The 27,291-nt window shown below is 36.5% G+C and overlaps 2 protein-coding genes across 2 annotated transcripts in view; one reads left to right on the top strand and one right to left on the bottom strand.

Annotated features, from left to right (window-relative positions):
• Nucleotides 1-4,447, top strand: part of LOC149077272 (AP-5 complex subunit beta-1-like) — a 35,199-nt gene extending 30,752 nt beyond the window's left edge. Inside the window, exons 21-24 of the mRNA XM_089245043.1 lie at nucleotides 1,242-1,289; nucleotides 2,106-2,181; nucleotides 3,319-3,480; nucleotides 4,131-4,447. Of these exons, the coding sequence (XP_089101169.1) occupies nucleotides 1,242-1,289; nucleotides 2,106-2,181; nucleotides 3,319-3,480; nucleotides 4,131-4,398 (554 nt within the window). The 3' untranslated portion in view covers nucleotides 4,399-4,447. The remainder of the gene's footprint in view (nucleotides 1-1,241; nucleotides 1,290-2,105; nucleotides 2,182-3,318; nucleotides 3,481-4,130) is intronic.
• LOC149077271 (NFX1-type zinc finger-containing protein 1-like) lies at nucleotides 4,287-27,291 on the bottom strand. Its single transcript, XM_089245042.1, has 3 exons — nucleotides 27,147-27,291; nucleotides 24,558-24,616; nucleotides 4,287-12,024 (listed from the first exon to the last, which is right to left on the bottom strand). The coding sequence occupies exons 2-3, from the start codon at nucleotides 24,581-24,583 to the stop codon at nucleotides 5,367-5,369; spliced, it is 6,684 nt and encodes a 2,227-aa protein (XP_089101168.1). The 5' UTR covers nucleotides 24,584-24,616; nucleotides 27,147-27,291; the 3' UTR covers nucleotides 4,287-5,366.

Here is a 27,291-nt window from a genome sequence, read left to right as displayed (position 1 = left end):
GCATGTGGAACTGTGCCTCGGGTCACTTCACTGATCTGTGAATGCGCCAAGAGGCAGTAAAGCAACCTAGGAGTGTGCCGCAAGTCACTTAAGTGACCTGTAACTGTAGCATAGGCAGCTTTGGTGATCTGGAATAACGCCAGATGTTACTTAAGCAGCCCATCGCATATTTACAGACCACTTAAGTGATATGGAACTGGCATTCACAGCAAAAGATCCATCGAAATGTGGGATAACCAATGTTTAGCCTACAATACTTATATGAACACTGATTTTATTTTGACAAAATTAGGTTTGCGGTCGTGGGTCACATCAGATGACTCTGAGGGCCACGGGTTGAGCATGTATGTTGACTGATTATTCAGGAGAATTGAAATGAGGGAAAGGAGCAGTGTTCGTTAGTTTATGCTGTTCTTTCTCACTTTTTAATTCAAATATATCACTTAAAAACATTAAATTTTTTTTGTGGGCCTCAGAAGAGACAGAGCGGCACCTTTTTAATTGAGTTTTTTTAGGACAGAGTATCCGTATAAAAATTTTTAAATTTTTTTATTTTGTTACACACTCTATTTTCACTCTCAAAACTGGTACAGGGTGATTTTTGAACACATTTTGAGCATTTTATTTTTTTTAAATTGGAACCATTTCTTTACGATGAACACTTGATGAGATAAAACCTGAGTTAGGAGACTTACAGGACAACCTGTATATTATTGTAATGTTTGGAATCTATAATTGAAGACCAATTCATTGAAACTTTTTTTCCAACATTTTTAGTTTATTTTACAGGAACATTTATTTAAAAAAAATTCCAAAATTAAATATTAACAGTAGCTGAAAAAAAGGAAAGTAAGAGTTCATAAAACTTCATTGGTATCGGTAATTATATACATTAATAAATATATATATAATGTAATTGATAATTGGCTAATTATTTAAGGGGGGTGCAGGAAGGTAAGTCATATGGCACTGGGGGGGGGGGGGGAGATGGAAAAAATGTTAAGAACCATTGTTCCAGCTTCACACTTTGAGATATAAAGTTATGTACAGGCTAACTGCATTTAACACAATTTATTTAGTCTGATTCAAGTCGCATGAATGATGAAGTACTAAAAATTCTAATCATTATTAGCTAAATTTATAGTTCAATCTGTACTCCAAAATATTTGTTTTGTTTATAATTTACCTACTTGATTATGGTGTGTTTTTATTTCCTTTTAATTATTCTGATTGAATTACAGGTATTAAAGTTCCTGTTCTTAAAAATCTAACAAGTGGAGAGTACAAAGGTATGATTGTTTTCCTCTCAATCCCTATAGATGAGCGTTCTTTAAAAATTATAGTGAAACTTTTACATAGCGATATTCAAGGGACCAGAGGAAAGTATTGCTATTATGATTTTATAGATGAAATATACATATTTAACATTATGGAAGCGTGCAGAAACTAGCAAATATCATAACACAAGCCATTATTGCTATATGGGTTACTTTCATTTTATGTTGTTTTTCTTATTTAATTTTTAAAAAATCTTTTAAACCACTTCTTGTGGTTCTTTTAAAAAACTGATTTTGTGAATTTTTTTTAGCAGCTTTTCACTACTGTTACTTAATCGTATATGAACCTCATAAACATTCCTCTGGGGAATTTTTAAAAGAGTTGGTACATACCAGAACACATGCTCTAAGTATATTCGCGCCCCTAACACAGTTATGTTGTTGGGCTTGTTTCCTGTTCTAGTGTGACACTGCCATCTGTTTTTCATATTTGGAAGTAAAAATGGCAGATACTTACATAAGCATGATATTTCAAGCATCATGTTGAAGACCTGAATGCTCTCTGAGGAGACTTTTTCAAATAGAAAACTGGCTTACACATTTGTACCACAAAGATGAAAAACCTAACTTCAGATGACTACCACTGCTTTATTTTTAATTCACTAATTTGCACTTGTATAGTCTAATTTAAACTACCTATTCTTAATTCCCTTTTTGCTGTCCACTCAATTTTATATGTAAATGTATTGGTATAATATATCTGATTACATGCTGTGTTGTTTCATCAAGAAGTATTTTCAAACACTTTGCAACTCTTTATCTTTTTAGAATCTCTATCCGAGGGCACAGAAATACAGGTTTCATTCTGTCCAAAGATTCCTCACCCTGTTGAATTGAATTTTAGGTAATAGTATAAGTAAATCCTTGATAAAAACACTTCAAATGCATCGTATGCAAAGACAAGGATCTGTAAATAGACATAAAAAATGCTTTCCCTTTCTCTCTCTGAAAGCCTAAACAGAACAATCAAGCCATTAAATGAAAGACAAAAAAAAAAAAAAAAATTTACTATTTCAAGGACATCTCATATTTCTATTATTCAGTTTAATATTTTAGAAAAGTCCTGTTTAAATATTGTTTGTGCACATATTTGAAAAGGAAAAATATACAGGGTGTCCTGTAAGTGCATTACATTTATCTCATTAACCATCCGTCGTAGGGGTACGATTCCAATTAAAAAAATGCTCAACAGGCGTTCAAACATTACCCTGTATCAGTTTTGAGAGTGAAAATACAGCGAGTAGCAAAAAAAAAAAAAAAAAAAAAATCATGCACAAAGCCTTATTTGCAGAAACAATCCATGATAATCGGTTACAAAACTATTTCCCAGATTTTGCTTAAGCTATCAAAAAATATATACTTTCGTCAATATATACAATCTGAACTTCCTGATACTTTCCATACGATTAATGATGACAAAAAGATTCCGATTTTAAATGGTAAACCTTGCTACATAGGTTGACCAACATAATCGCTATCGAGTGATACACATTCTTGGTGCCCTCCAGTTGAGCAATGTTAAAATGGGCATTAAATTATCGACAAATAGAAGTCTGGCTTCTTGTAGAATTTTTTCCAAATTAAATTTGCTCATACAAAAATCTTGATTTTCTGCCTTGAACATTCAAAAAAAAAATTCAAATTAAACAAGAAAATTTAACATTAAGTTATATAGAAAAATCAAAAGCAGTTTGCAAAAGTTTGAATTATTCAAGTTTCCAATTAGGGGACGTTCAAGTATTACGTAAGCAAATTTGTAGCCATTTTGACCCCCCCCCCTTCTCAGCAAAATTTCGTCATCAGCTCTGCCCTTCTGAATCTTAACTCATATTTTCATAAAGGGTGGTTGATGGCATAAACATTATAAAACCCTCCCCTCTTGTCATCAAAAGTGAGCAAATCGGAAACCCCCCATCAATGATGATGTAATACTTGAACGGCCCCTTAACCAAGTTCTGCATATAAATTATTTTGCTTTCAGTGTCCAATTCACTGGTGAGAATGGATCAATTTACACCTTTTCCTTGCCCACGGTCACGGTGTCGTTCGAAGATTTGTTTACACCTTTGCCTGTGATGCTACCTGCACTAGAATTAAAGAATTTTTTTGAGAGTTTATGGGAATACTTAAAGCAGACAGAAAAGTATGTACTGATTTTAGACAGTTCTTTTCACGAGTGACTATTTTATTTGTATGAAAAGTTATTTGTGTTAGTTTGAAATTTAATTGCATAGAAATATTTTTGCAAGAAGTTTGATAATTATTCATCAATGAAGGGTCTGTAAATTGACAACAAATTCCATCATCAGCATTCACACAAGATTCATTATTTTGCTATTATTGGAGTGGCCACATATAAACAGCTTTTCGTCTATAATTAAGTAGGCACGACATTCTTTGATCTATTGACTGGAAATGGATCCTGCTGAAATCTGATCTCTCAACTTTTTGCTGTAGCAGTTTTCCTGAGCTTCTAAAATTTGCATGAGCCTTGATATGCCCTATTTCTCTTAATGTAGAGCTTCAAGTGATTTGGGTACAACAGCTGTAGATCTCATAAGCATATTATGTTAGAAATACTCTGATGACTAGTTAATAAAAACTACCATTAAATATTCAAAAGTTCCCTCCCCTCTTTAAAGAGCACATTTTGGAATAGAAAGAAAAAAGTTTAACCTCAAATAATTGCCAATATCATGCAGTCTGTTTGACCATCCAAGTGACATGTTTATTTTCATGATGCAATTTTCTTGCAACTCATATTTTTAGCTTATAATATTTTCACTTTTTCAGTAGCTGCTGCTCTGTCATGCGACTTGCTGTAACAGATGTTAATAAATTGATGAAGCAACTTTGGAATGCTTTTATCATCATTGATGATTGTCCCAACTCAATTTGTGTGGGAATATTTTTGCCTTCAGCTTCCCACATCCTGATGAGGGCGAAATATCAAGACGACAGCGTTTTTATTGACTTAGTGGTAGATGATGATAACATTTTGCCATTTGTGACAGACTATTTTCAGAAAGTATTACAGAAAATGACTGAAGTCCCAGAATGAGAACGTTTGTATTTTGTTAATATACAAATTTTTCAATACCCAATGTAAATGTGACATTTTGTATGTGTAATAAAAGAATATATAATCTTTCTAAAATAGCAGGTATAATAAGGCATCAAATCTAGAACAAATACAAAAAAATCTATAAAAAGACAACTAAATTTTAGATTTCAGAACTTAAATCTGACAACGTTCATTCATTAATACAGGTATTTAAAAGCTTCGAAGATTGGTAAATATCCTTGTTTTTTTTCATCAAGAAATCAGAACATAGAAACAAAAGTGGAAGTGCTGGATTTAACGCTGTATTAAAAGATATTAAAAAATAAGCTGAAATTACTAGTATTCGAACATATGATATAAAATTATAATTACTCAGATTAGGGAGAAAAAAAACAAGCACATATAACAAAGTGACAAATACCAAAATCCTCAATATGAAAAGTTGACTAACTATGTAATGTAAATAGGCATATAAAAGTTACGAACATCAACGAGAAAAGTCAAACATAAGACATGAATTAAATTCTGTGTTAAGAAAATTTTGCAATATATAAAATCAAAATGTGTGCATTAAATAAGTTTTAGTGCTGCCGCATTGTACAAATTTGCAATGCAAAATAACCATTTATACAGCACAATTAATTAATAAAATGGTGCAATAACACAATGGTCTTAGAGCACATGTACACAGAAAAGAGTGAAAATTTTTCAAACATCCCCAAATTTCCTTTTTTTTTAATGTGAAGATAAGGAAATTTGATTCTTGAGTAATACAAAAATAAAAATTGAGATAAATTATGAGAATCATTCACAAGCAAAGTTTGAATTGGTTTTACCAAAATTTTCCAATTTGTAATCATAGCTCCCCCATGTGAAACTTAGAAGCCTACAACTAAAATAAGCACAAAAATAATCTTGTTCATAGAAAAACCAACAAGAATTCTACCATTAGTATATATCTTGGTTTACAATTTGGAGGTGTAACCACACTCACTACATACAAGTTCTTTTAAACTGCCTACCTCCTCACAAAAAACATGACCATTTGGGCATGCATACCAGTACCCTTGAATTAAATTCATGGATTTTAAAGTGAATGTGTTCTCTGTGTAATCAAAGCTTTGCTCTGTGCTCCCTATGGCTTTGCATGCAGTGCTAAATAGAGTGTTGACATGTCTTCCTTCATTGACAGTGAAGGCTGCTTGTTTGCATAATAATTCAGTAATTTCACCGATATCAGGTGAAGCATGCGCAGATAAATGTGCGGACTTCAAAAACTTTAACTTGCACAGTGATTTTAGCCTTTGTATTTCTTGAGTGATATCACCGAGGCGTTGGTTTGATGCATATGGAAGATCTGTTATGAACAATTCGATCATTTCCCATGTTTTTTCAACAAACATACAACTTTTCTCTTCGTATTGCTTCAGTCTTCCATTAAATGTGTTTATCGCAGATTCACAGAGGTTTTCCATTACATCAAACAACATTTTTAAAATTTTTATTGCGTTTTCAAATCTCACAATCTCTGGTGCTTGTAGTATATTTCGTGGATCCAAAGATTGGGACAGAAATCTCACTGCATTTATAAGTGTTTTGTGGTAATTTAGCATCCTAAAACATTTCATTGACCTTGTTTTTTTGTTTTTTATAGAATACATAAGTGTAATAAATTTGTTCAGCTCATCCCGTAATTCCAATTGCTTTTCAAGTGTTCTCGTTCCTCTGTTACATGTGGCATACTTTATCTTCTCAAAACTTGCTTTGAATTGCTTAATCACATTACCAAAAAAGGAATTTTTTCGTATCACACTTCTACACAATGGACAAGTTTTGACTTTTACTTCATGAAAATCATTTTCTAAATCATTGCAAATCCACTGCTTGAGATATTCTAATTCAAACACATGGCCACAATCTTCTAGTACAATGTATCTATTGTCTTCTGCAACGGCATCGAGGAATATTTTGTTTTGTGAATTGCACATGGAGCATAACTTTGGACAAGGCTCCCCGCACAAGCCCACACATGTATGTCCACATCTTAACAGTTTCTTGCAGGGCTCGTTACATGGGGGTCTGTTACATAATTCTCCGCAGGGATTCGTACAGACAAAATGCTCACACTTCCAAGAGCAGTCTTCTAGGCAGATTTGACACGGAGAGTCACACCTGTTGTAGCATTTTCCATGGTCACACCAATTTGAGCACCTCTTTTTGCAAGGAGGGCAGTTTTTGAAACATAATGACTGACACTTGTGACCACATAGCAGCATACGTTCACACATTTTTCTGCAGTATACGTGAATACGGCCCTGAAAACACTTCTGGCATGTCCCTGAGCATGTATGGCCACATAATAAGCGAGCATTACACTGTTCTACACATTTGTGAACCAACTCTTCTTTATTATCTGACATCCAGCATTGAGCTTTAATTGTGTGACTACAAGGAAGTTTCACGTTTACCCTTTCCATGCATTTTTTTCCACATGGTGCACCACATTTATTTGGGCATGTATGGCCACATGATAACTGAGCTTTGCATCGCTCTATACACTTTTGGGCTAAGTTTATTTTATAGTTTGACATCCAGCAGAGTGCTTTAATTGTATGGCTACAAGGAAGCTCCACATTTATCTTTTCCATGCAATCTTTTTTGCACAATGCTCCACATTTATTTGGACACTTATGACCACATTGCAAGATTTTTTTGCATGCTTTGTGACATGTGTAACAGCTTTCTGGCATACTGCATGGAATGTACACCTTGTGGTTACACTTTTGTAGTGATTTTTCAACTTTGACATCACATTCGCACATTTCGTGACAAATTCTAGAACATTTATGACCACATTTCAGAACTCTATTGCAAGGTTCTCGGCACTTGAAATGAAGAATTGACATATTACAAGGGACATGAACTTTGTGTTCACAGTTGGGCAATGATTTCTCAACTTTAACAGTACATTTAGAGGCAAATAGTTTCAGGTTATCAGAAAAAGAACATTTTACTTTCATTTCATGAGAACATGGGAGTTTAACGTCAATAATTTTGTTGCATTCACATGGATTTCTCTGATTTACATTCACATGGAAACATTTCTTTGAACATTTGTGACCGCATTTCATAAGTTTTGAACACGGTTCATCACATAGAAATTTATTCTCAGGCATATTACATGGTAGAAAAACCTTGTGCTTACAATTCGATAATTCTTTTTCAACTTCAACACATTTCTGAACTAACCTATCCTTTTCAGAGGACTCGTGACATTTTACATTCATTTTATGACCACAAGGAAGATCTATGGAAACTATCTTTACGCAGGGCTCACATGGAATTCCACATATTTTGGAACATTCGTGATTGCATCCAAGTATTTTTTCACATGGTATCGGACATACTTCATTCTGTTCATGACACAATATTTGAGCGTTATGTTTACACTGTGGAAATTGCTTTTCTATCATCACTTTACAAGGTTGACATTTTTTGTAACATTTAAGAGGACATCTATGGTCACTTATACATAACCGTTCACAGTTTTCATTACATTTCAATTGATGACGATTATTTATATGACAGACCTTGCCACAATAATGACCACAATTTAACATATAATCACACAGCTTCGAACACCCACCTCCAGGTACATCATTAAAGTCATTCTCTTCAGATACCTCTGTAAATACATCAGGATGATTCTGACATTGCAACCTTAATGAAAGACCTATGGTATTCTGTTTTTCAAGCTGCTCAACAATTTTCTTCCACAGCACACTCTTCTCAGCAAGTAAATCAAAATTGCCGATGCAAAAAAAACCTTTCTTTGCTCGTGAAAGTGCAACACAAACTCTATTAGGAATGTTTAAAAATCCTATTTTACCTTCGCGATTACTTCTCACAAATGACAATAATATTATGTCATTCTCTTCACCTTGAAAATTGTCCACAACAGTAATTCGGACTCCGCTGAAAAGAAATTTACCTTTGGTCATGTTACGTATAGCAAACATTTGACCAGCATACATGGTCAAAATAGTTATTTGAGATCCTGAATAACCTTGAAGCAAAAGATATCTGCACAGTTCTACAATGAATGAAGCTTCATGTAAATTAACTTTACTTGTAGAACCTGCTGTCTGCTTCTCGGGAGACACGTGTTTAATAAAATACATGTTCTTTGTTACACCAAGGATATCTGAATAATTCATTACAGAGTCATGGTTCTCCAAAACAGGATATATATGTGGAACAATCAGGGCCGAGATACATGGTCGCATTCTATGCTGAATTTTCAGCTGGCAGTATTTCAAACCATTAATGACCATTCTTTCAAACAACGACAAATCTAAATGGTATCCAATAGCTAGCTCATAAACATTTGGACTCGGTCTTAACTGCTGATGGTCTCCAATCAATATTAGGTGCTGGGTATCTTTTGCAAGTGTTGTAATAATGTGAGCTTCTAGAACTTCTGCAGCTTCTTCAACAATAATAATTCTTGGATTTAAGCCAACTACAATGTCTCTGTATTTTGCTGCACCTGTAGTAGTCATTCCTACTATTTTTGCATGAGTCAGAATGGAGAAGTCTTCAGCTTTGTTTATTTCATTCAGTTTATTTATATTCTGTTCAAGTTTTTTTTCTAGCAAGTGGTATTCAGAGGTCAGCGATTTTAAGTGTTCTTCCTTCCAGAACTTGTACAGTTTCCATCTCTCATCCAAACTAAGAAATGAAAGGAACTGGATTTTTAGAGCTTTTTCAACAGGCATTGCAGTAGTTCTCTCCAACTTCTCCAGAATTTGTTTAGTCATCTTGTTCCCTTTGAGCAGTTGCCATTTACGAACATTACTAGTAAGATGGGCATCAGCTTCCTCCTGAATGTCAGCCTGATTCAAGAACAGGTCCAAATCTTCATTTTCAACATTTCGTGTGCCTTCTATATAGTCTATATCCTCTTCACCTTCTTCGATTATATCAGAAAATGCATCAGCACATGCCTCATCTTTTGTTTCAGGCAGAACATTCTCTTTATTTATGTTCATTCCTTCAGACTTATAAGTTTCGGAAACACCATTTATTACTGCAGAACAGTGAATATCTTTATCCTTGATGCCAAGCCAATTACAAATAAAAAAAATTTTATTTTTTACGTTTTGAAAATCAGCCGATGCACTCAGTTCATAGTAATGATGATTTACTACAAGTTCCCACAAAGTTTCATTCATTATATACTCATTACATTCCACAATATTTTTATGAATGATTGACACCGCTTTCTGGATTTCATGAATGGATTTGTTCAAATCGTCTTTTATTTCATATATGCATGAAACTTCACTTTTCTTCTTCCTCTTGAATCTATATTCCCGCTTCAGATTTTGAAGTTGGAATTTAGAGAGGTTTTCATTGGAACACCTTCCACCTATCCTTGCTATTTTTTTAGTAAATTTCAGTAATCCTTCCAGAAATTGATCAAGAGCATGATTGGTGTAACAAACTATAAGAATTGGTGATTTTGTATCAGATTGCCATACAGAAGAATTTCTCAGCAAAAGCTGGACAATATTTAGTCCAACATAAGTTTTTCCAGTGCCTGGAGGGCCCTGAATAATTGAAAACTCCTTTGTTATAGCAGATCTCAAGGCTTCATATTGAGACATATCCAAACCAAGCTCTTCCATTGATGGCCATTCACTGTAATCAAGTACATCAATGCACCTCGAGACTGTGTGAAATTTCATTTTCTCCTGTTTATTCATGGAAAAACTACCAACTTTATCTGAAATATGGAATTTTTTTCCATAATGGTAATTCTCATCATCGGATGAGAAAAAGTTTTCATCAAAAGTGTCATCCAAATGTGGTCCAGGAAGTAAAGGCATTATGTCATAAGTTGATGATGCTTGCAAATAAATTGGAGGTTTTATATTTTTTTCAAGTTTTAATATATACTCTTGAAAAGGAAAAATTTCAGCTTCTATTTGCTGCAAAGCATCGAGGTTATGACGATATGCTTCAAAGAATGCATTTGTTTCAATCATTGTGAAATAAATGGAATTATCAAAAGTCATGATTCCATCGAATGACTCAAAGCTCACAATAATTTTACCCTTTTCCAGTTTTGCTACGTCTCTTTGCAGAACTGATGCAAAATGTATTGTTTGATAGTTATCAGAAGAAAGACAAACCAAAGACCCATGAAGAAAACGCTTGCAAGTTTTCCATTGGATTTTTGGTAGTGTTTTCAAATCCAGGAATATTGTGTATATCCTGATGCCTTCAAATAATTTACATTCTCCAATGCGAACATTCTCGTAAATATGTATATTCTGTATTCTTGATTTTTGTTTTTCCTTCTTCTGATGTATATATTCATTTATTCCTTCTCTTAACGGGCGGATATAATCTTCACGTAGCAGGCGAAACTGAACATCTAAATAATGATTGGCATCAATATATTTGCCATTAACAAGATTAGGACGAAGAAAAGGTTTTTCTGAAAAAATGTCCTCAACACCTGGGAGAACAGGTACACATCTATAACTTTGAGGTGGTAACTTGGCATGTAAACGTTCATATCGCGCTTCTGTCTTAACTTGTGCGAACGTGTGATCTTGTAAAAAGTTACTATTTTCTGCATAAATTTTACTCAACGTCTCTTCTATGCTTCTGTTTTCTTTAAATACGCTTCTGCAAACATCTCTAAAAAGTGGGAATATAACAGTAATTGTTTCTGAAGCTGACGCTGGGGAATATTGCTGAAACCAGTAAAGGAAATTGATTGTCTCTAGCAAAGATTCTTCATGGTGACTCTGAACATCAAAAGTCACTAAGCTAGCCAAATATTGTTGCAGGGAGCACAACATGAAGTCCTTATTGTCAACAACCATGTTTATCAAAGCAGCAACATTACTTTTATACTGGGATTTACATGATCTTCCTATTGCTATGAGAACGTATGCCATAACCTCTTTGCTGATTTCTCCAGCAAGCAGAATTTTATCAAGACCTTCATTTGGATTACAAAGAGTGAACAAAATTTCATTATGACTTCTGTGCACCAATTCTTCAAGTCTTTTGTAATTCAGAGGCCTCTTTTTGGATTTACCTTGACTATGTTGAACAATTCTACTGTCCAACTTACCATTGCTTTTATGCTCTGATTTCTCTAGATTATCATATGGAGTCTTGTGTTTCATGGAAGATTCAAAATTATGCGTCACATTGGTAGCTACTGATTTTGGCTGATTTTTATATGGATATTTGTTTTTCATTGAATATTCACAATTATGTTGTTTCACCTTGATAGGTCTGGAATGGTTTGAGGTAATTTTTTCTGCTTTAGGTCTGACAGACTGGAAAAATTCATTCTGAGGCAAACTTTCTTTTTTCATCAGAACAACAGGTTTCTCATTCTTTGCTTTGGGTAATCGCATGCTAGTCTTTACACATAAATTTCCAGTATCATTAACTGTGTTTATATTGGATTTTGTCTCTTTCAAATTTTCATGGCTATTAGAAAAAGTACCAACTGAGTCTATAGCTGTTTCATTATAAATGTGACCCTTATTTTTAGTTTCAGATTCGTCATCTGGCTGGTGTCTATGGAAATCCCTAAAAAAAAAAAAAAGCCAGCATCAAATTAACAAGAAAAAATTCATGCAGTTACTTGTCATTTACTTATATTAACTTGCTGTCTCATGCTAAATGTCTTGCATGCCACAAAAAACTATCAGTGTACTGAGTCAACACCATTTAGAGCAGAAAGTGAAAAAAAATTATAGTGAAGCTTGTGACGTCACTGAAGGAGGTCATCTCACCTATAGTCATTGGATATGCTACAAAAAGGGGTAAAGATGGCACATGCATTAGTCTGCTATATCCAATGGCTATAGGTCAGATGACCTTCAGTGCACATGGAGGTCTTCCGCTATAGATGGTGTTGACTGCATGCTGTTGTATGTCTTTTATATCTGTATGCCAGAGGTAAAGGGCACATGTCACAAAAGGGAAATTTTAGAGGGTAGCTGTGTTTAAAGATTTTTTTAGCATGCCTTTTTACATGGTTCATACTCTTTGAAACTATTGGACTAACTGGACTATTCAAGCACTTTTCCAGGCAAAAATTAAAAATTCAAAGACATTCATATCATGGTTGATAAAAATTGCGACTTTTCAAAATACGAAATTGGATTTTTGTGTGTTATTCATATTCCACATTTACTCATTTTAATTTTGAGTGTGAAATGCTAATTTATTAAAGATAAGTAATTTTTAAAATAATTATAGTTCTAATTTCAGCTTGTAGGCAATATCAAGTTCTAAAGGCCTTGTGTTAAAAAAAAGAAAAAAAAAGACCACATTGTAGTTTTATCAAAAGACATTCACACACACAGCAGAAATCATTCTATGTTTGAAACACTATTGGACTGTGCTTTCAATAAAAATATCAGAAAGCATGTGTAGTCAAACCTCTTTTTCTCAAAAAACTAAAAAAAAAATGAAAAAATCTTTACATTTACTGTGCTAAATTAACACGTTTTACATTTTCATCTTTCTGTCTCTAAGTAATTTTTGAAAAACTATCTCGAAGGTCAAGCCCATTGTGTTCACGAATCTTGTCAATCATGGGTGAATTTAATGTTTGACATGAGATTGATGCCATGTGGATGGCTTGTTCAGCATGGCAAAAAGTCAGCCAACAGACAATTCAAAATTGCTTTAGGGGAGAGCTGCAGATTTGGAATCAGTCATCTTAGTGATGAAGGATCAGATTTGGTGATTCACTTGAATTTCAACAATTCTCAGAATAATGTTGAAAATGAAATTTCAAAACATTAATAAAAAAACACAGCTAGAAATTTCATTTTCCGATGTTGTGGAAATGGACAAGTTTACTATAAACTTACAGCACTTTGACTGATACCAAAATTATTTCTGAATGTATGGCCGACTTTGGTAACGAAAATACGGCAGAAGATGCTTCAGAAGAATTTAAAAAAAAAAAAGTGATAGTGAAAAATGCTAAGCACATGCTGTAAAAACTTTTCATCATTTTCTGGGGCAAACTGAGGCTGAAAGTGCAAAACATATGCATAGATCTAAGCTAATCGATTATTTTAAATCAGGTATATATAAATAAAATTAAATCAATAAAAATTCAAACGTATTTTCAAACGTGTATTTGCATATAGTGTGATTGAGAACATTGATTGTGTAACTTAACCAATAATTTCACTAGTATGTATTTTACACCCACGATGAGTTGGCATCTGGCCACATCATGATGGGAGATTCCATTCATCTTCTTTCAGTAAAAAGGTCGCAAGCAAAAGGAGCAGGTTGGTATTTTCTTTTGGGGTCTTTTGTGCTATTTTAGCGAGTTCCCCCCTCCCGCCCCTTGGAAAATGAACCCTCCCTTCACACATCAAGGTCAGAGACCAACTCAGTATGGGTATACAATATAAACTGAAGAGCCAAAAAAACTGGTACAGGCATGCGTATGCAAATAAAGAGATATGGAACCAATCAGAGTACGGCGCTGCGGTCGGCAACGCCTATATAACACAACAAGTGTCTGGCATAGTTGTTAGATCGGTTACTGCTGCTACAATGGCAGGTTATCGAGATTTAAGTGAGTTTGAACGTGGTGTTATAGGCGGCGCACGAGAGATAGGACATAGCATCTCCGCTGTAGCGATGAAATTTGGATTTTCACGTACGACCATTTCACGAGTGTACCGTGAATATCGAGAATCCGGTAAAAAATTAAATCTATGACATCGCTGCGGCCGGAAAAAGATCATGCAAGAACGGGACCAACCACGACTGACGAGAATCATTAAATGTGACAGAAGTGCAAACCTTTCGCAAATTGCTACAGATTTCAATGCTAGGCCATGAACAAGTATCAGCGTGCGAACCATTCAACGAAACATCATCGATATGGGCTTTCGACTCGTGTACCCTTTCGACGCGATCAACTTGTCGCACGACAATTCGTCGCAATCAATTTGTCGCAGCGTCAATTCGTCGTGCTACAAACTCGTCGCGGTATAAATTTGTCGCAGAGTCAGTTCGTCGCGGTACAAATTTGTCGCAGAGTCAGTTCGTCGCGGTGAAAATTTGTCGCAGACTCATTTCGTCGCGGTACAAATTTGTCGCAGAGTCAGTTCGTCGCGGTACAAATTTGTCGCAGAATCAGTTCGTCGCGGTACAAATTTGTCGCAGAGTCAGTACGCCGATCAAATAAATTTTCAAAATTAAATTTTCACCGTATAAGCCGCACTCCCGCTTTCTGGCGGGATCTCCATTTCTCGCAGCGAGGGGCGTTGGGCGAACACACCAAGATGATAAATTACGATAAAATAAATTTTCAAAATTAAATTTTCACCGTATAAGCCGCACTCCCGCTTTCTGGCGGGAACTCCATTTCTCACAGCGAGTGGCGTTGGGCGAACACACCAAGATGATAAATTACGATAAAATAAATTTTCAAAATTAAATTTTCACCGTATAAGCCGCACTCCCGCTTTCTGGCGGGATCTCCATTTCTCGCAGCGAGTGGCGTTGGGCGAACACACCAAGATGATAAATTACGATAAAATAAATTTTCAAAATTAAATTTTCACCGTATAAGCCGCACTCCCGCTTTCTGGCGGGATCTCCATTTCTCACAGCGAGTGGCGTTGGGCGAACACACCAAGATGATAAATTACGATAAAATAAATTTTCAAAATTAAATTTTCACCGTATAAGCCGCACTCCCGCTTTCTGGCGGGATCTCCATTTCTCGCAGCGAGTGGCGTTGGGCGAACACACCAAGATGATAAATTACGATAAAATAAATTTTCAAAATTAAATTTTCACCGTATAAGCCGCACTCCCGCTTTCTGGCGGGATCTCCATTTCTCACAGCGAGTGGCGTTGGGCGAACACACCAAGATGATAAATTACGATAAAATAAATTTTCAAAATTAAATTTTCACCGTATAAGCCGCACTCCCGCTTTCTGGCGGGAACTCCATTTCTCACAGCGAGTGGCGTTGGGCGAACACACCAAGATGATAAATTACGATAAAATAAATTTTCAAAATTAAATTTTCACCGTATAAGCCGCACTCCCGCTTTCTGGCGGGATCTCCATTTCTCGCAGCGAGTGGCGTTGGGCGAACACACCAAGATGATAAATTACGATAAAATAAATTTTCAAAATTAAATTTTCACCGTATAAGCCGCACTCCCGCTTTCTGGCGGGATCTCCATTTCTCACAGCGAGTGGCGTTGGGCGAACACACCAAGATGATAAATTACGATAAAATAAATTTTCAAAATTAAATTTTCACCGTATAAGCCGCACTCCCGCTTTCTGGCGGGATCTCCATTTCTCGCAGCGAGTGGCGTTGGGCGAACACACCAAGATGATAAATTACGATAAAATAAATTTTCAAAATTAAATTTTCACCGTATAAGCCGCACTCCCGCTTTCTGGCGGGATCTCCATTTCTCACAGCGAGTGGCGTTGGGCGAACACACCAAGATGATAAATTACGATAAAATAAATTTTCAAAATTAAATTTTCACCGTATAAGCCGCACTCCCGCTTTCTGGCGGGAACTCCATTTCTCACAGCGAGTGGCGTTGGGCGAACACACCAAGATGATAAATTACGATAAAATAAATTTTCAAAATTAAATTTTCACCGTATAAGCCGCACTCCCGCTTTCTGGCGGGATCTCCATTTCTCGCAGCGAGTGGCGTTGGGCGAACACACCAAGATGATAAATTACGATAAAATAAATTTTCAAAATTAAATTTTCACCGTATAAGCCGCACTCCCGCTTTCTGGCGGGATCTCCATTTCTCACAGCGAGTGGCGTTGGGCGAACACACCAAGATGATAAATTACGATAAAATAAATTTTCAAAATTAAATTTTCACCGTATAAGCCGCACTCCCGCTTTCTGGCGGGATCTCCATTTCTCGCAGCGAGGGGTGTTGCGGGAACACACCAAGATGATAAATTACGATAAAATAAATTTTCAAAATTAAATTTTCACCGTATAAGCCGCACTCCCGCTTTCTGGCGGGATCTCCATTTCTCACAGCGAGTGGCGTTGGGCGAACACACCAAGATGATAAATTACGATAAAATAAATTTTCAAAATTAAATTTTCACCGTATAAGCCGCACTCCCGCTTTCTGGCGGGATCTCCATTTCTCGCAGCGAGTGGCGTTGGGCGAACACACCAAGATGATAAATTACGATAAAATAAATTTTCAAAATTAAATTTTCACCGTATAAGCCGCACTCCCGCTTTCTGGCGGGATCTCCATTTCTCACAGCGAGTGGCGTTGGGCGAACACACCAAGATGATAAATTACGATAAAATAAATTTTCAAAATTAAATTTTCACCGTATAAGCCGCACTCCCGCTTTCTGGCGGGAACTCCATTTCTCACAGCGAGTGGCGTTGGGCGAACACACCAAGATGATAAATTACGATAAAATAAATTTTCAAAATTAAATTTTCACCGTATAAGCCGCACTCCCGCTTTCTGGCGGGATCTCCATTTCTCGCAGCGAGTGGCGTTGGGCGAACACACCAAGATGATAAATTACGATAAAATAAATTTTCAAAATTAAATTTTCACCGTATAAGCCGCACTCCCGCTTTCTGGCGGGATCTCCATTTCTCACAGCGAGTGGCGTTGGGCGAACACACCAAGATGATAAATTACGATAAAATAAATTTTCAAAATTAAATTTTCACCGTATAAGCCGCACTCCCGCTTTCTGGCGGGATCTCCATTTCTCGCAGCGAGGGGTGTTGCGGGAACACACCAAGATGATAAATTAGGATCAATGCCCATCCCAAAGCACAATTTGCCTAAGGGGTCATTCAAGTATTACGTCAGGATCGGGGAGGGAGTTTCGGATTTGTTGACTTTTGATGGCGGGGGGGGGGGGGGGGGGGTTGAAGGTCGCTTACGTCATCAACCACCCCTTTTTGAAGATATGAAATATTCTAAGCTTCTGGTGAAATTTTGCTGACGGGGGAGGGGATGGGGGTCAGTGTTTTGCTGATTTTTGCTGACAAGGGGGAGGGGGTCAAAAATGGCTGAAAATCTGCTCACGTAATACTTGAATGGCCCTAATTCACTATTGAATATGTATCTGCCATGTAGGGAATACATCTTTGAGGAATTTTTTACCGACAATATATCTAAGGCTAGCATTACACTATGAAAGTGTTCTAAAAGTCCTTTTATAAAACTTGAAAAATTCAACCAATAAGATTATCGGTTGCATTTGCTCGAATGTAACCTATGAACTTTATTGGTTGGATTTTTTGAGTTTTTAACTTGAGCAACTTATCCGGTGCAAATTAAATTTTGAAAATGTATGTGATCGCAATTTATCATCTCGGTGTGCGCCCCAACTCCCCTCGCTACGAGTAATGCAAATCTCGAGAGAAAGCGACAAGTGTGGCTTATCCGGTGAAAATGAAATATTAATTAAATTAAATTATTAATTATTTCAGGTTCTTGTGGAGATACTGTAGTGGTTAATGTTGGTGGGAGTCTCGATTCCACATGGGACAGATACAAGTTTACACTTAAAGACAGCCTCCGCTGTACTGTAATTTGGGGAATATCATAAACACCGACATTTTTTTACAGAATTTTAAAATTTTATCATAGAAAAAATGATTTTTTTAACATTTACAATAATTAAATAATAAAACATTAATATCAATTGTAATTTTAATTTCGATGTAATTTCGATGATTTTTTTCGAAATGACAAAAAAAAAATTTAGTAAACTGTGTGCATTTCTTGATGGAAAAAAACTTTTCTTCATGTTTATTTTTTCACGTATGAGACAAAAAAACCTACATACAGATCGCGTGACGAGTTGACTCTGCGATAAATTGACGTCCCGACGAATTGGTTACACGACAAATTGTCACTGCGACGAATTTGTACCGCGACGAATTGGCTCTGCGACGAATTTGTACCGCGACGAATTGGCTCTGCGACGAATTTGTACCGCGACGAATTTGTATCGCGACGAATTTGTACCGCGACGAATTTGTATCGCGACGAATTGGCTCTGCGACGAATTTGTACCGCGACGAATTGGCACTGCGACAAATTGATGCGCGACGAGTTGAGCGCGACAAGTTGATTGCGACAAATTGACCGGCTACGCTCCAGCACTACTTCAGACATTAGTCGAGTCCATGCCACGTCGTGTTGCGGCACTTCTGTGGGCTCGCCTGGGCCCTACATGATATTAGGCAGGTGTACCAGTTTTTTTGGCTCTTCAGTGTAATATAGTACATAGTAAAATATATATATTTTTTATATTATAAAAATATTTTTTACTGTTTATCAATGGAATTTTTGCCATTTTTTCATTTTTCTTTACTCACTAAACTCCATTTTCCAAAAATATTTATATTTTTTCAGTCCCATCAGTTTTGAGATCGAGAGATTTGACTGTATATAGGGTGACCGTATGACCCATATTTCCCAGGATATTCCTGTATTTTCATAAAAATCTTGGCCATTCCAACTTTTCATAAAAATTTACTTATTTCCTGAATTTTCAACAAAGGCATTTAAATTTTTATTCTTTACTGAAATTAAGTATTAAAATTATTTTTCAAACTCTATAAATTATAATATGATAATAAATCACTTTAAATTTGTATTTTTATTCCACATATTTGTTATGTTAACGTTCCCCCCCCCCCCCATAGAATTCATTTAAATCTATACTGCTTCAACGCCTTAATTTTCTGCCTTTGGCGATTTTTTTTTTTCAATTTCAGCAATAACCGGCAACTTTGCTTACCTTTAGAATACTTTTTGGTGACAACTGGAGGTTTTGATGTATTTTTTATCGACGAAATATAGTCAGTCTATATTTGTGCAACAGACAATTTTATTAATATATTAATTCAATAGTTTAAAATATTTTGAAGAAATGTCTTACATGCAGTATTTTGCAGCCAGATTTTACGCAACACCTTTTTAGATCAGAAATACCTCAGGTATGTGTGACCATATGTCCTGTTTTGAACACTGTTTCCTAACTCGTTATTGTTGCTCCATTCATTTTCACTCCAGCGGGCAATGGTTTTTTTTTTGGGGGGGGGGGGGGGGAATTTGAGCACTTAAAAATGGATATAATTTTTTTCGATTTTCGAGGACTGTACAAACCCTGTTCTAAAGCTCATGTTTTATAAAGCAAATATAATGTCCTATTATCTGTGTGTAACATTATGGAAATGTGAGACGATAATATCCTCGGGGCGCGGTAGCCCAGGTCAATAAGATACTCGCCTAAAGTGCCAAAGGATGTTTAGAGGCAACATGACCGCAGAAGAAATTCTACCGCAGGGAGTCCCCCCCCCCATTGAGGGGTTAGCGCAGGCCCATCATTTAGAGGGGGGGACGTCCCCCCTGGCTTTTGAAAATATACTAAAAATGATGTGTATATATATACATACATAGAGTACATGTGCTTTGCCCCCCACCCCGGAAAAAGTTGAAATGACGGCCCTGGGTTAGTGCGCTAACCTCTTGATGAGTATAAAAAAAAGAAACAAGCCTGCCGTTCAGAATCGGCAATAAATTGTAAGTCCTGGTGTCTAAAAAAATTAGCTCTCGTGTGCAGAAAATGATCAAATGACCTAGACAAGGTCATTGGAGAGCAACGACGACCAATGAGGATCGTTATTTGGCACTTTCAGCTCGGTGCCACAGGACTGCTACAGCATCACAGCTCACGTGAGCTGCATGCTGCCACTGGAACTCGAGTTTCACAGTTTACTGTTGCCCGAAGGCTTCATGCTAGAAGATTCGGTGTTTGTATCCCGCTATCTGCAGCACACAAGAGAGCGTGTTTAACATGGTGCAGAGAACATCAGCCTTGGACCAGACTTCAGTGGAGCACCGTGCTCTTCACAGATGAGTCGAGATTCAGCCCGGACATTGATTCTCAACGTACACTCATCTGGAGAGAGCCTGGTACCTGATACCATCCCTCCCTTATCAAGAAAATGGACCACTATGGTGGTGGAGGTGTCATGGTCTGGGCAGGCATCATGTTGGACAGCCGCACACCCCTCCATGTGTTTGGCAGAGGGTCCGTGACGGCTAGGAGGTATAGAGATCTTAGAGCTTTATATTAGACTATTCAGGGGCGCAGTTGGCCCTCGGTTCCTGTTCGTGAGCGACAACGTTCGTCCACATCGGGATCATCTGGTCAACTGATTATCTGGAAAATAGGGATATTCGGCGTATGGATTGACCATCCGGATCTCCTGACCTAAACCCTATAGAACATGTCTGGGACGCTCTTGAGAGGGCAATTGCATCTCGCCATCCCCCTCCGAAAACCATCCCGGAACTGAAAACTGCGTTGCTGCAGGGTAAGACAGATTGCCTCAGGGACTCCTCAACTGCCTCATGTCCAATATGCCGTCATGCTGTGCGACCTGTCTGACTGTGAGAGGGGACCATACCCCATATTAGACTCATTTCCGGTTCGATCTCGCAACGTGGATTTTGGACATTCCTGCAATGATGAGCTTTACTGACAATCATGAGTGCGTACTATGACTTTTGTATGGTACATCTCTTTCTCTGTTAGAACTGTGTATTCGTACCAAATTTCATTAAAATCTGTCCCAGTTTTTCAGAAATTCGACATAATGTGCTAATTCTCTTAATTTTGCACACGAGTGTAGTTGAAAGGTTTACGGAGTGAAGAAATACGATAAAATATTTCTGATTTGTGTCTTTTTGGTAGAATAGAAATTTTTTAAAATGGAAAATGTCTCTCCCTTTGTGTTAAATGTGTTAATATTGTAACACGTTCATAGATGATTATTAGTGGAAGAGCTCCGAATTTGAAGCGTGACAGTGGTGAGATACCTTGTTTATGTGCCATGTAACAATCCTATGTTTGAGTAGCCCTTCGTTCATAAGAGGCTCGTGAGGATTTCTGAGCTTGGGTCCATATTCAATTTTACAAAATGCACACGGTCCATTTTTCTTCATCAGGGTTGATTAACACTGATGCATGAATCCCTTTTATTTGTGTATTGCACACGTTGTAACCAAATGAAGCATTGGATACCCATTTACACAGTTCAGAGGAATATCGGAAGTAGGGGATGCATTTTTTTTTCTTTAGAGGTACAGAATCTGGCATATTTGACTGTTCATAGTGTATTATAATCTTGAAAATTTTTTTGAGATTTTTTCCGTCTAATTTTGTTAATTTTTTTCCCTTTTGTAAAAGCAAGCATTTACTTTGCTCAATTATATTGCCACCAAATGATTTTCGAGATTTCCGAAAAGCTCGTGCAATCTCTTCAAAAGTTCTCTCAAAAAGGTCTCTTCGCATTCTCCTAAAGTCATTCTTCTGCTTTTCCGAGGCTTAGTTCGTCCTGGACTGGAGTATGCTGTAAGGTTTTGGAGACCATACCTACAGAGGGACATTGACTGGGTTGAAGGGGTGCAAAGAAGAGCTACGCGTGTCCTTATTAGCACACAGGGCTTGAGTTATGAGAGACAGGGCTTGAGTTATGAGAGACAGGGCTTGAAAAATGAAGAGAGACTTCATTTTTTCAATATGTTTACACTAGATAAACGCAGGTGTCAGGGAGATATGATCGAAGTGTTCCAATTTTCAAGTGTTGAATTTTCAACGGTATGAATAGGATGGACCATGAATTATCAGTACACTGTCAATTACTGCTTTTACAAAGGGACACCATTATTGATTGGTAAGGGACAATGCGAGGTTATGGTGTTGCGGGGAATTTTTCTCTTATAGGGTTGTTAATAAATGGGCTAGCTTACCCCCGGAGGTAGTAAATTGTAACACAATTGACATGTTTAAAAAGAAATACAATAAACATGTTGGGGTAAATTGAGAAGTTATCCATACTTAGAATAAGACAATCATAAGTATTCTTATGGGCATTGTATAATATTTCATCATGTATATATATTGTTTGTAATTGCATTTTTAATTGGGTTGCTGTATTTTTGAAATATGACATCCATATTTATTGTGGGCATCTTTTTCTCAGCCACCTCGTTGGGCATTTTGCCTGTTGTGGCATTGTATTTGTAATTATGTTGTCTAAGGGAGGTACCCCACCTATCCTACTTTTTAGTCCTACATCTTCCTAATTTTTTGAGTGGGAGCCCTGCTAATATAATCAGGTTACTTGTTTTTTTTCCTTAAATTTATTCCCGAACATATTTTGTAGATATTCATAAGTTAAATTGTTAAGATGGAAATATTTATTCTTGCAACCTTACCAGGGAATATTCTCTAAAATTTTACATCCCTATTCATACTATTGTGAATACTTATAATCAGCCCATTGTGAACAGTTCCTTACCCTATGAGAATGGTGGCACACTCGACTGAAATATTTTGTATATTGCCTTCCGGATTAATTTAAGATTATTACGTATCTCCGCCCATGACCAGTACAAAAAAACTCACAGTAATTGCACTGAAAATTATATCTAGCCAATAATAATTATCACATTTCCCTGCATTATCTGCTGGAAAACGAAAACAAGGAAATAGACTGTTTAATATATAAAATTATATTAAACAAGGAAATATGCTGGTGCATATTGGCAAATTTGAGAAGAGTTAATGTATATATACACAGGTTGTCCCAGAACTCTACCACTGCAATGAAAGGGCGGGGGGGGGGGGGGATGACATTTTTAAAGACAAACAGGTTTTTTACAAGGAAACCTAGGATCTCAACACACTTATTCGGGGGGGGGGGGGGAGAGTGGGAACCATGCATTGTCCCACTTCACAATTCTACATAATTCAACAACCCACATCATGATGAGTGAGAAGAAAGTTTTATTTTTGGAAACAGAAATTTACATTCTTCAAAGAATTCATTCTCCTTTCATTCAGAGACGTGGACCACAAGAAATAGCACTGGAGCACTCGCATAGTAGAAAATTACGATGAAAATACATGGACATAAAAGGCATCAGAGAGATGCTGCTCACAATCGCACCAGAATTAATGCACACAGCCAATTGGACCATCTCTGCAATAATCATGTGTTTGAATTTGAGGAATGTGACTGTAATTGAGTTCATGTAAGTCAAGGTAGTACTGTATATTATTTTGCTTCCAATAAGGGCGGGTCATGGGTAGTACTAGATTTTCTATAGGTAGACAGACTGCAGCCTAGGGCACCAGAGGTCCTTAAAAATCCCAAACTGTTATTTTTTTTGGAGAAATTGCTCAAAGATAAAATTTTAACACATTAAAGTAGGAAGTTTAGAATTTTGTTAACTCACAATTAAAAATCTTTAAAATGCTTTAATTACGTTTTTGGTCCATAAATTACCATGTATCATAATTTAACACAAAAAAAATCGAGAATTTGTCATTGAATAAAGGACAGCTTGAAGTTGGACATATAACTGGCCTCATTACCTTCAACAGCCTAGGGCCATAGGCAGAGATAAACATCAAAGGCTGCAGGGGAGACACATGATGATGCCAATTCATTTATATGCATATACATTAGACCAGTATGCTTCGTCACTAATGTTGCCCATCCCCCGTATCTACCCAGTGTGCTATTAGCGAATACCCACCTTCTGATTAATGATGCTCCGAGACGTCATTTACAAAAAATTTTTAATATTACATTAAAAAATATGCAGAGATATTAGAATTTGAAGTTTTCAACATTTATTGCCAATGATTGAGGCTATGGTTTACAGTAGCCCGTGGGGACTGAAAAAAAAGGCTAATTTCTTTTCTTTATGTATCTACCCCCCTCAAACAAATTTTAAGATTCTAAGTAACTGCAAGTCATTTGAAAACTTTTTGTAACTGAAAGTACGATTCTAAAGTACACGAATGCAGAGGTATCTGCAGTGCAGAAAACTTGGGTCAACGTGTATAGGTTATTGCATACATAAATACATCCATATTTCCATGGATATTTTTTTAATTGTTATTTCCTTCATAGTGTCAGAAAACATGCTTGTTGTGATTTTTACGTTCATTGGAATTATCATCAATGAGAAATGAATAATATCAAGCAAACAGTTCTACTCACATATCGGTACCAATAATCTCACTCATCTTTTCATTTGTCAATAAATCAAACCATGGAATCTGAAAAATCAATTGTAAAATCTAAGATTATGCAGATGCATGTCATAAAACATTCATTATCATATTTTATGGTCACCAATGTATCAGGCCAGCTGATTTTTATAGGAGCTAAGCATATTTTTCTTCCCAGGACTTCGAGCAACCCCTTTTGATCTGTATGTGGGCGACATGTATGGTGGCATACAATCGGCACAAGCAAATTTTGCTTCGAGGGGGAAAAAGTTGTCCCATAATACTCAGGACAATCTTACCTCTTTGTGCATACCTTATTCACCAATTATGATTTCTTAAAAAATGTAAAAGATTGCTTATGATTTTGTTTAGGAAAAAAATTTAAATTCTTTTACCTCGTATCTATATCCCATAGCTTATTTTTCATTTCTAATTGCTGATATTTTTCCAATTAAAGGTGTAGGCTATATCTTAACTCAGAAACTTAGCAATGCTTTGGAAAAAGTCTTGAAAATTTAACTTCAACTGAAATAGCATTTTTAAAAATTTCAGATATGTGTACAATCTAAGCTATCTTTTAACTCTATAGCGCCCAGATCGGCCGTAGCCGGCCGAGTAGGTTAATGCCCATAACCGCCTCAAGTCGGCCCAGATATGGGTATGTTTTGGTGGGCTTTTGTCACCAACGGGAAAGAAGATAAAAGCTCTTGTCAGAGGCGGGAACGGAAAAGACATCTGCAACGCCCTATCAATGGGATTTTAAAAGCTGATGTACTAGAATATTCCTTAGGGTACTCAATGCATTTTACAAAGAGATAATACTGTGAGGGAAGGGGTGTTTTCAGTAGACAAATTATCTCCGAAAATCCATTGTAATGAAAGGGTGAACGTGAATGCAAAGGGTAGCATGCATAGAAACTCATGGAGAAAGGGGGAGGGGAAGTATCCGAAATTTGGACGAGTCCACTTCGAACACAAAAAACTTGGTATTTTCACGAACCTCCCAGGTCTTCTATCTGGGCATTAAAGAGTTAAATGTGAATAAGTAAATAAAATTAGTCATGTGTTGGGTTGTGATGCTGTGTCTTAATTTAATTTTAATATGGGATAGAATTTTGTGCAGAAAATAAATAATATTTTTAGTAGGGCTCTGGGAATCGGTTACAATTTTCAACTAATTAATCAAAAATTTCTAATTCATTAATCAATTCGACTGATTAATCAAATATTTTTTGTAACCATATAATATTAATAGATGGTATAAAAATATATTTTATTCATTTCACACACCTATTCGGCAGATGCAAACAAATACAGGATATATGGGGGTGGGGGAAAGCTCTCACGAATGAAAACTTTTTCTCTACAAGACAAATGTTAATCCATGAAGTTTATTTAACATGAAAAGTCATTGAGCCCAAATTAACACAGATTCATGGTGTTCATGTTTCTTAATTGCAGTTCATTTGTTAGTTAATTAATGCCGAATTAAATTTGACAGTAGGTGGAAAAAGCAGGTATAGATGACATGTAAATATGTGTCTTCAATGATTAATAAGATGTTTTTAATTAATAAGCAGCCAGTTAATTAAATTAGAAAAATCTGAATTTTGATTTTTAAAAATAATCATGATTTTTTTGATACTCCGGTCTTGAGAGCATCATGGAGCCCCTGAGCCAGTGATTTTTCTGATACCCTGCCTGGTAAATTCTAGAAAATTTCAACTAGATCTCACCTGCCCCCTCCCCGTTCCGTGTCTGAGTGGGTCTGGCACTAGCATCTTAGATATTGGCCAATTTTTCCTGATATTTAAAACTGTAAATTTTCTTGAAAGTCTAGGTTAAATGTAAAAGGTCAGCTGAAAATGGACAGGGCCCTAGTGTACCTTCTCGGGGCAGACTTTTCTTTTTGCGCCCACCTCCAGTTGAAAGGGTTATTATGTAAAACAAATGTAAACTTTTGAGGGGACCCCCCCCCCCCCATTCGGCTCGGTGCCCCGGTTGTCCCCAGCCTACTTACAGGGCCGCAACTAAGGGGGTGCAGGCGGGTCTAGTGTCTCGAGCGATGGACTAGAAGGGGGCGCAAATTAAATTATTGAGGGGGGGGGGCTCTTTAACCTCTCCTTCAACATTATGACGGGGCGCCAAAATGCGTGCTGACCAAGCATCTAGTTACGGCCCTGGCCACGGTTTCATTATTATGTTCTGGCTTTTTAGAAAGCAATTATATAGTTGAATGCAATACGTATTCTATGTAATAAAACTAGTTTTACGGGACCACCGGTGCAATTGCACCTACCCGATTCCGGCACTGACTATAACTATACTGTACTTTCAATTACTATTAGAAATAAATCCGACTAAATAATATATACTGGGGAAACAGTTATATTATTAGCAATCATATACTACATCTCTACCATTGAAAAACAACAAAGAGTAATGGCAAGTAAAATGCATGAAAGCTAAGAAGATAAAAACTGAAAATAGTTTAATTTACATATTATATATAAAACGACAACAATTCGAAAATAACATTCAAAGAGCAAGTTGCGAAAAGAATGAGATAATTGCTTACTTGAATTGGTTTTTCATACCGCTTAGCGGCCGTCGAATTCAGCCATTCATTCTACGCAACCACGAGCTTTTATGACAATCGGAACCAAAGCTGCATTAAGAGTCTATTATTATCTTTCAAGCGGCTTTGATCGGAAACAAAGCGT

This window comes from Pholcus phalangioides, unplaced genomic scaffold, assembly GCF_987345545.1.
Source record: "Pholcus phalangioides strain wild (caught in Gottingen) unplaced genomic scaffold, Ppha-v1.0 ptg000015l_1, whole genome shotgun sequence".
Lineage (NCBI taxonomy): Eukaryota > Metazoa > Arthropoda > Arachnida > Araneae > Pholcidae > Pholcus > Pholcus phalangioides.
The sequence above is the reverse complement of the archived record's forward strand: the minus strand, read 5'-3'. Positions and strand labels throughout refer to the sequence as shown.

Coding starts and splice junctions, on each gene's coding strand:
- LOC149077271 (XM_089245042.1), bottom strand. CDS start 24,583: ATGAGTGAGATTATTGGTACCGATAT. Junction 12,025..24,557: donor GAGATTATTGGTACCGATAT/GTGAGTAGAACT, acceptor TTTTTTTTTTAG/GGATTTCCATAGACACCAGC.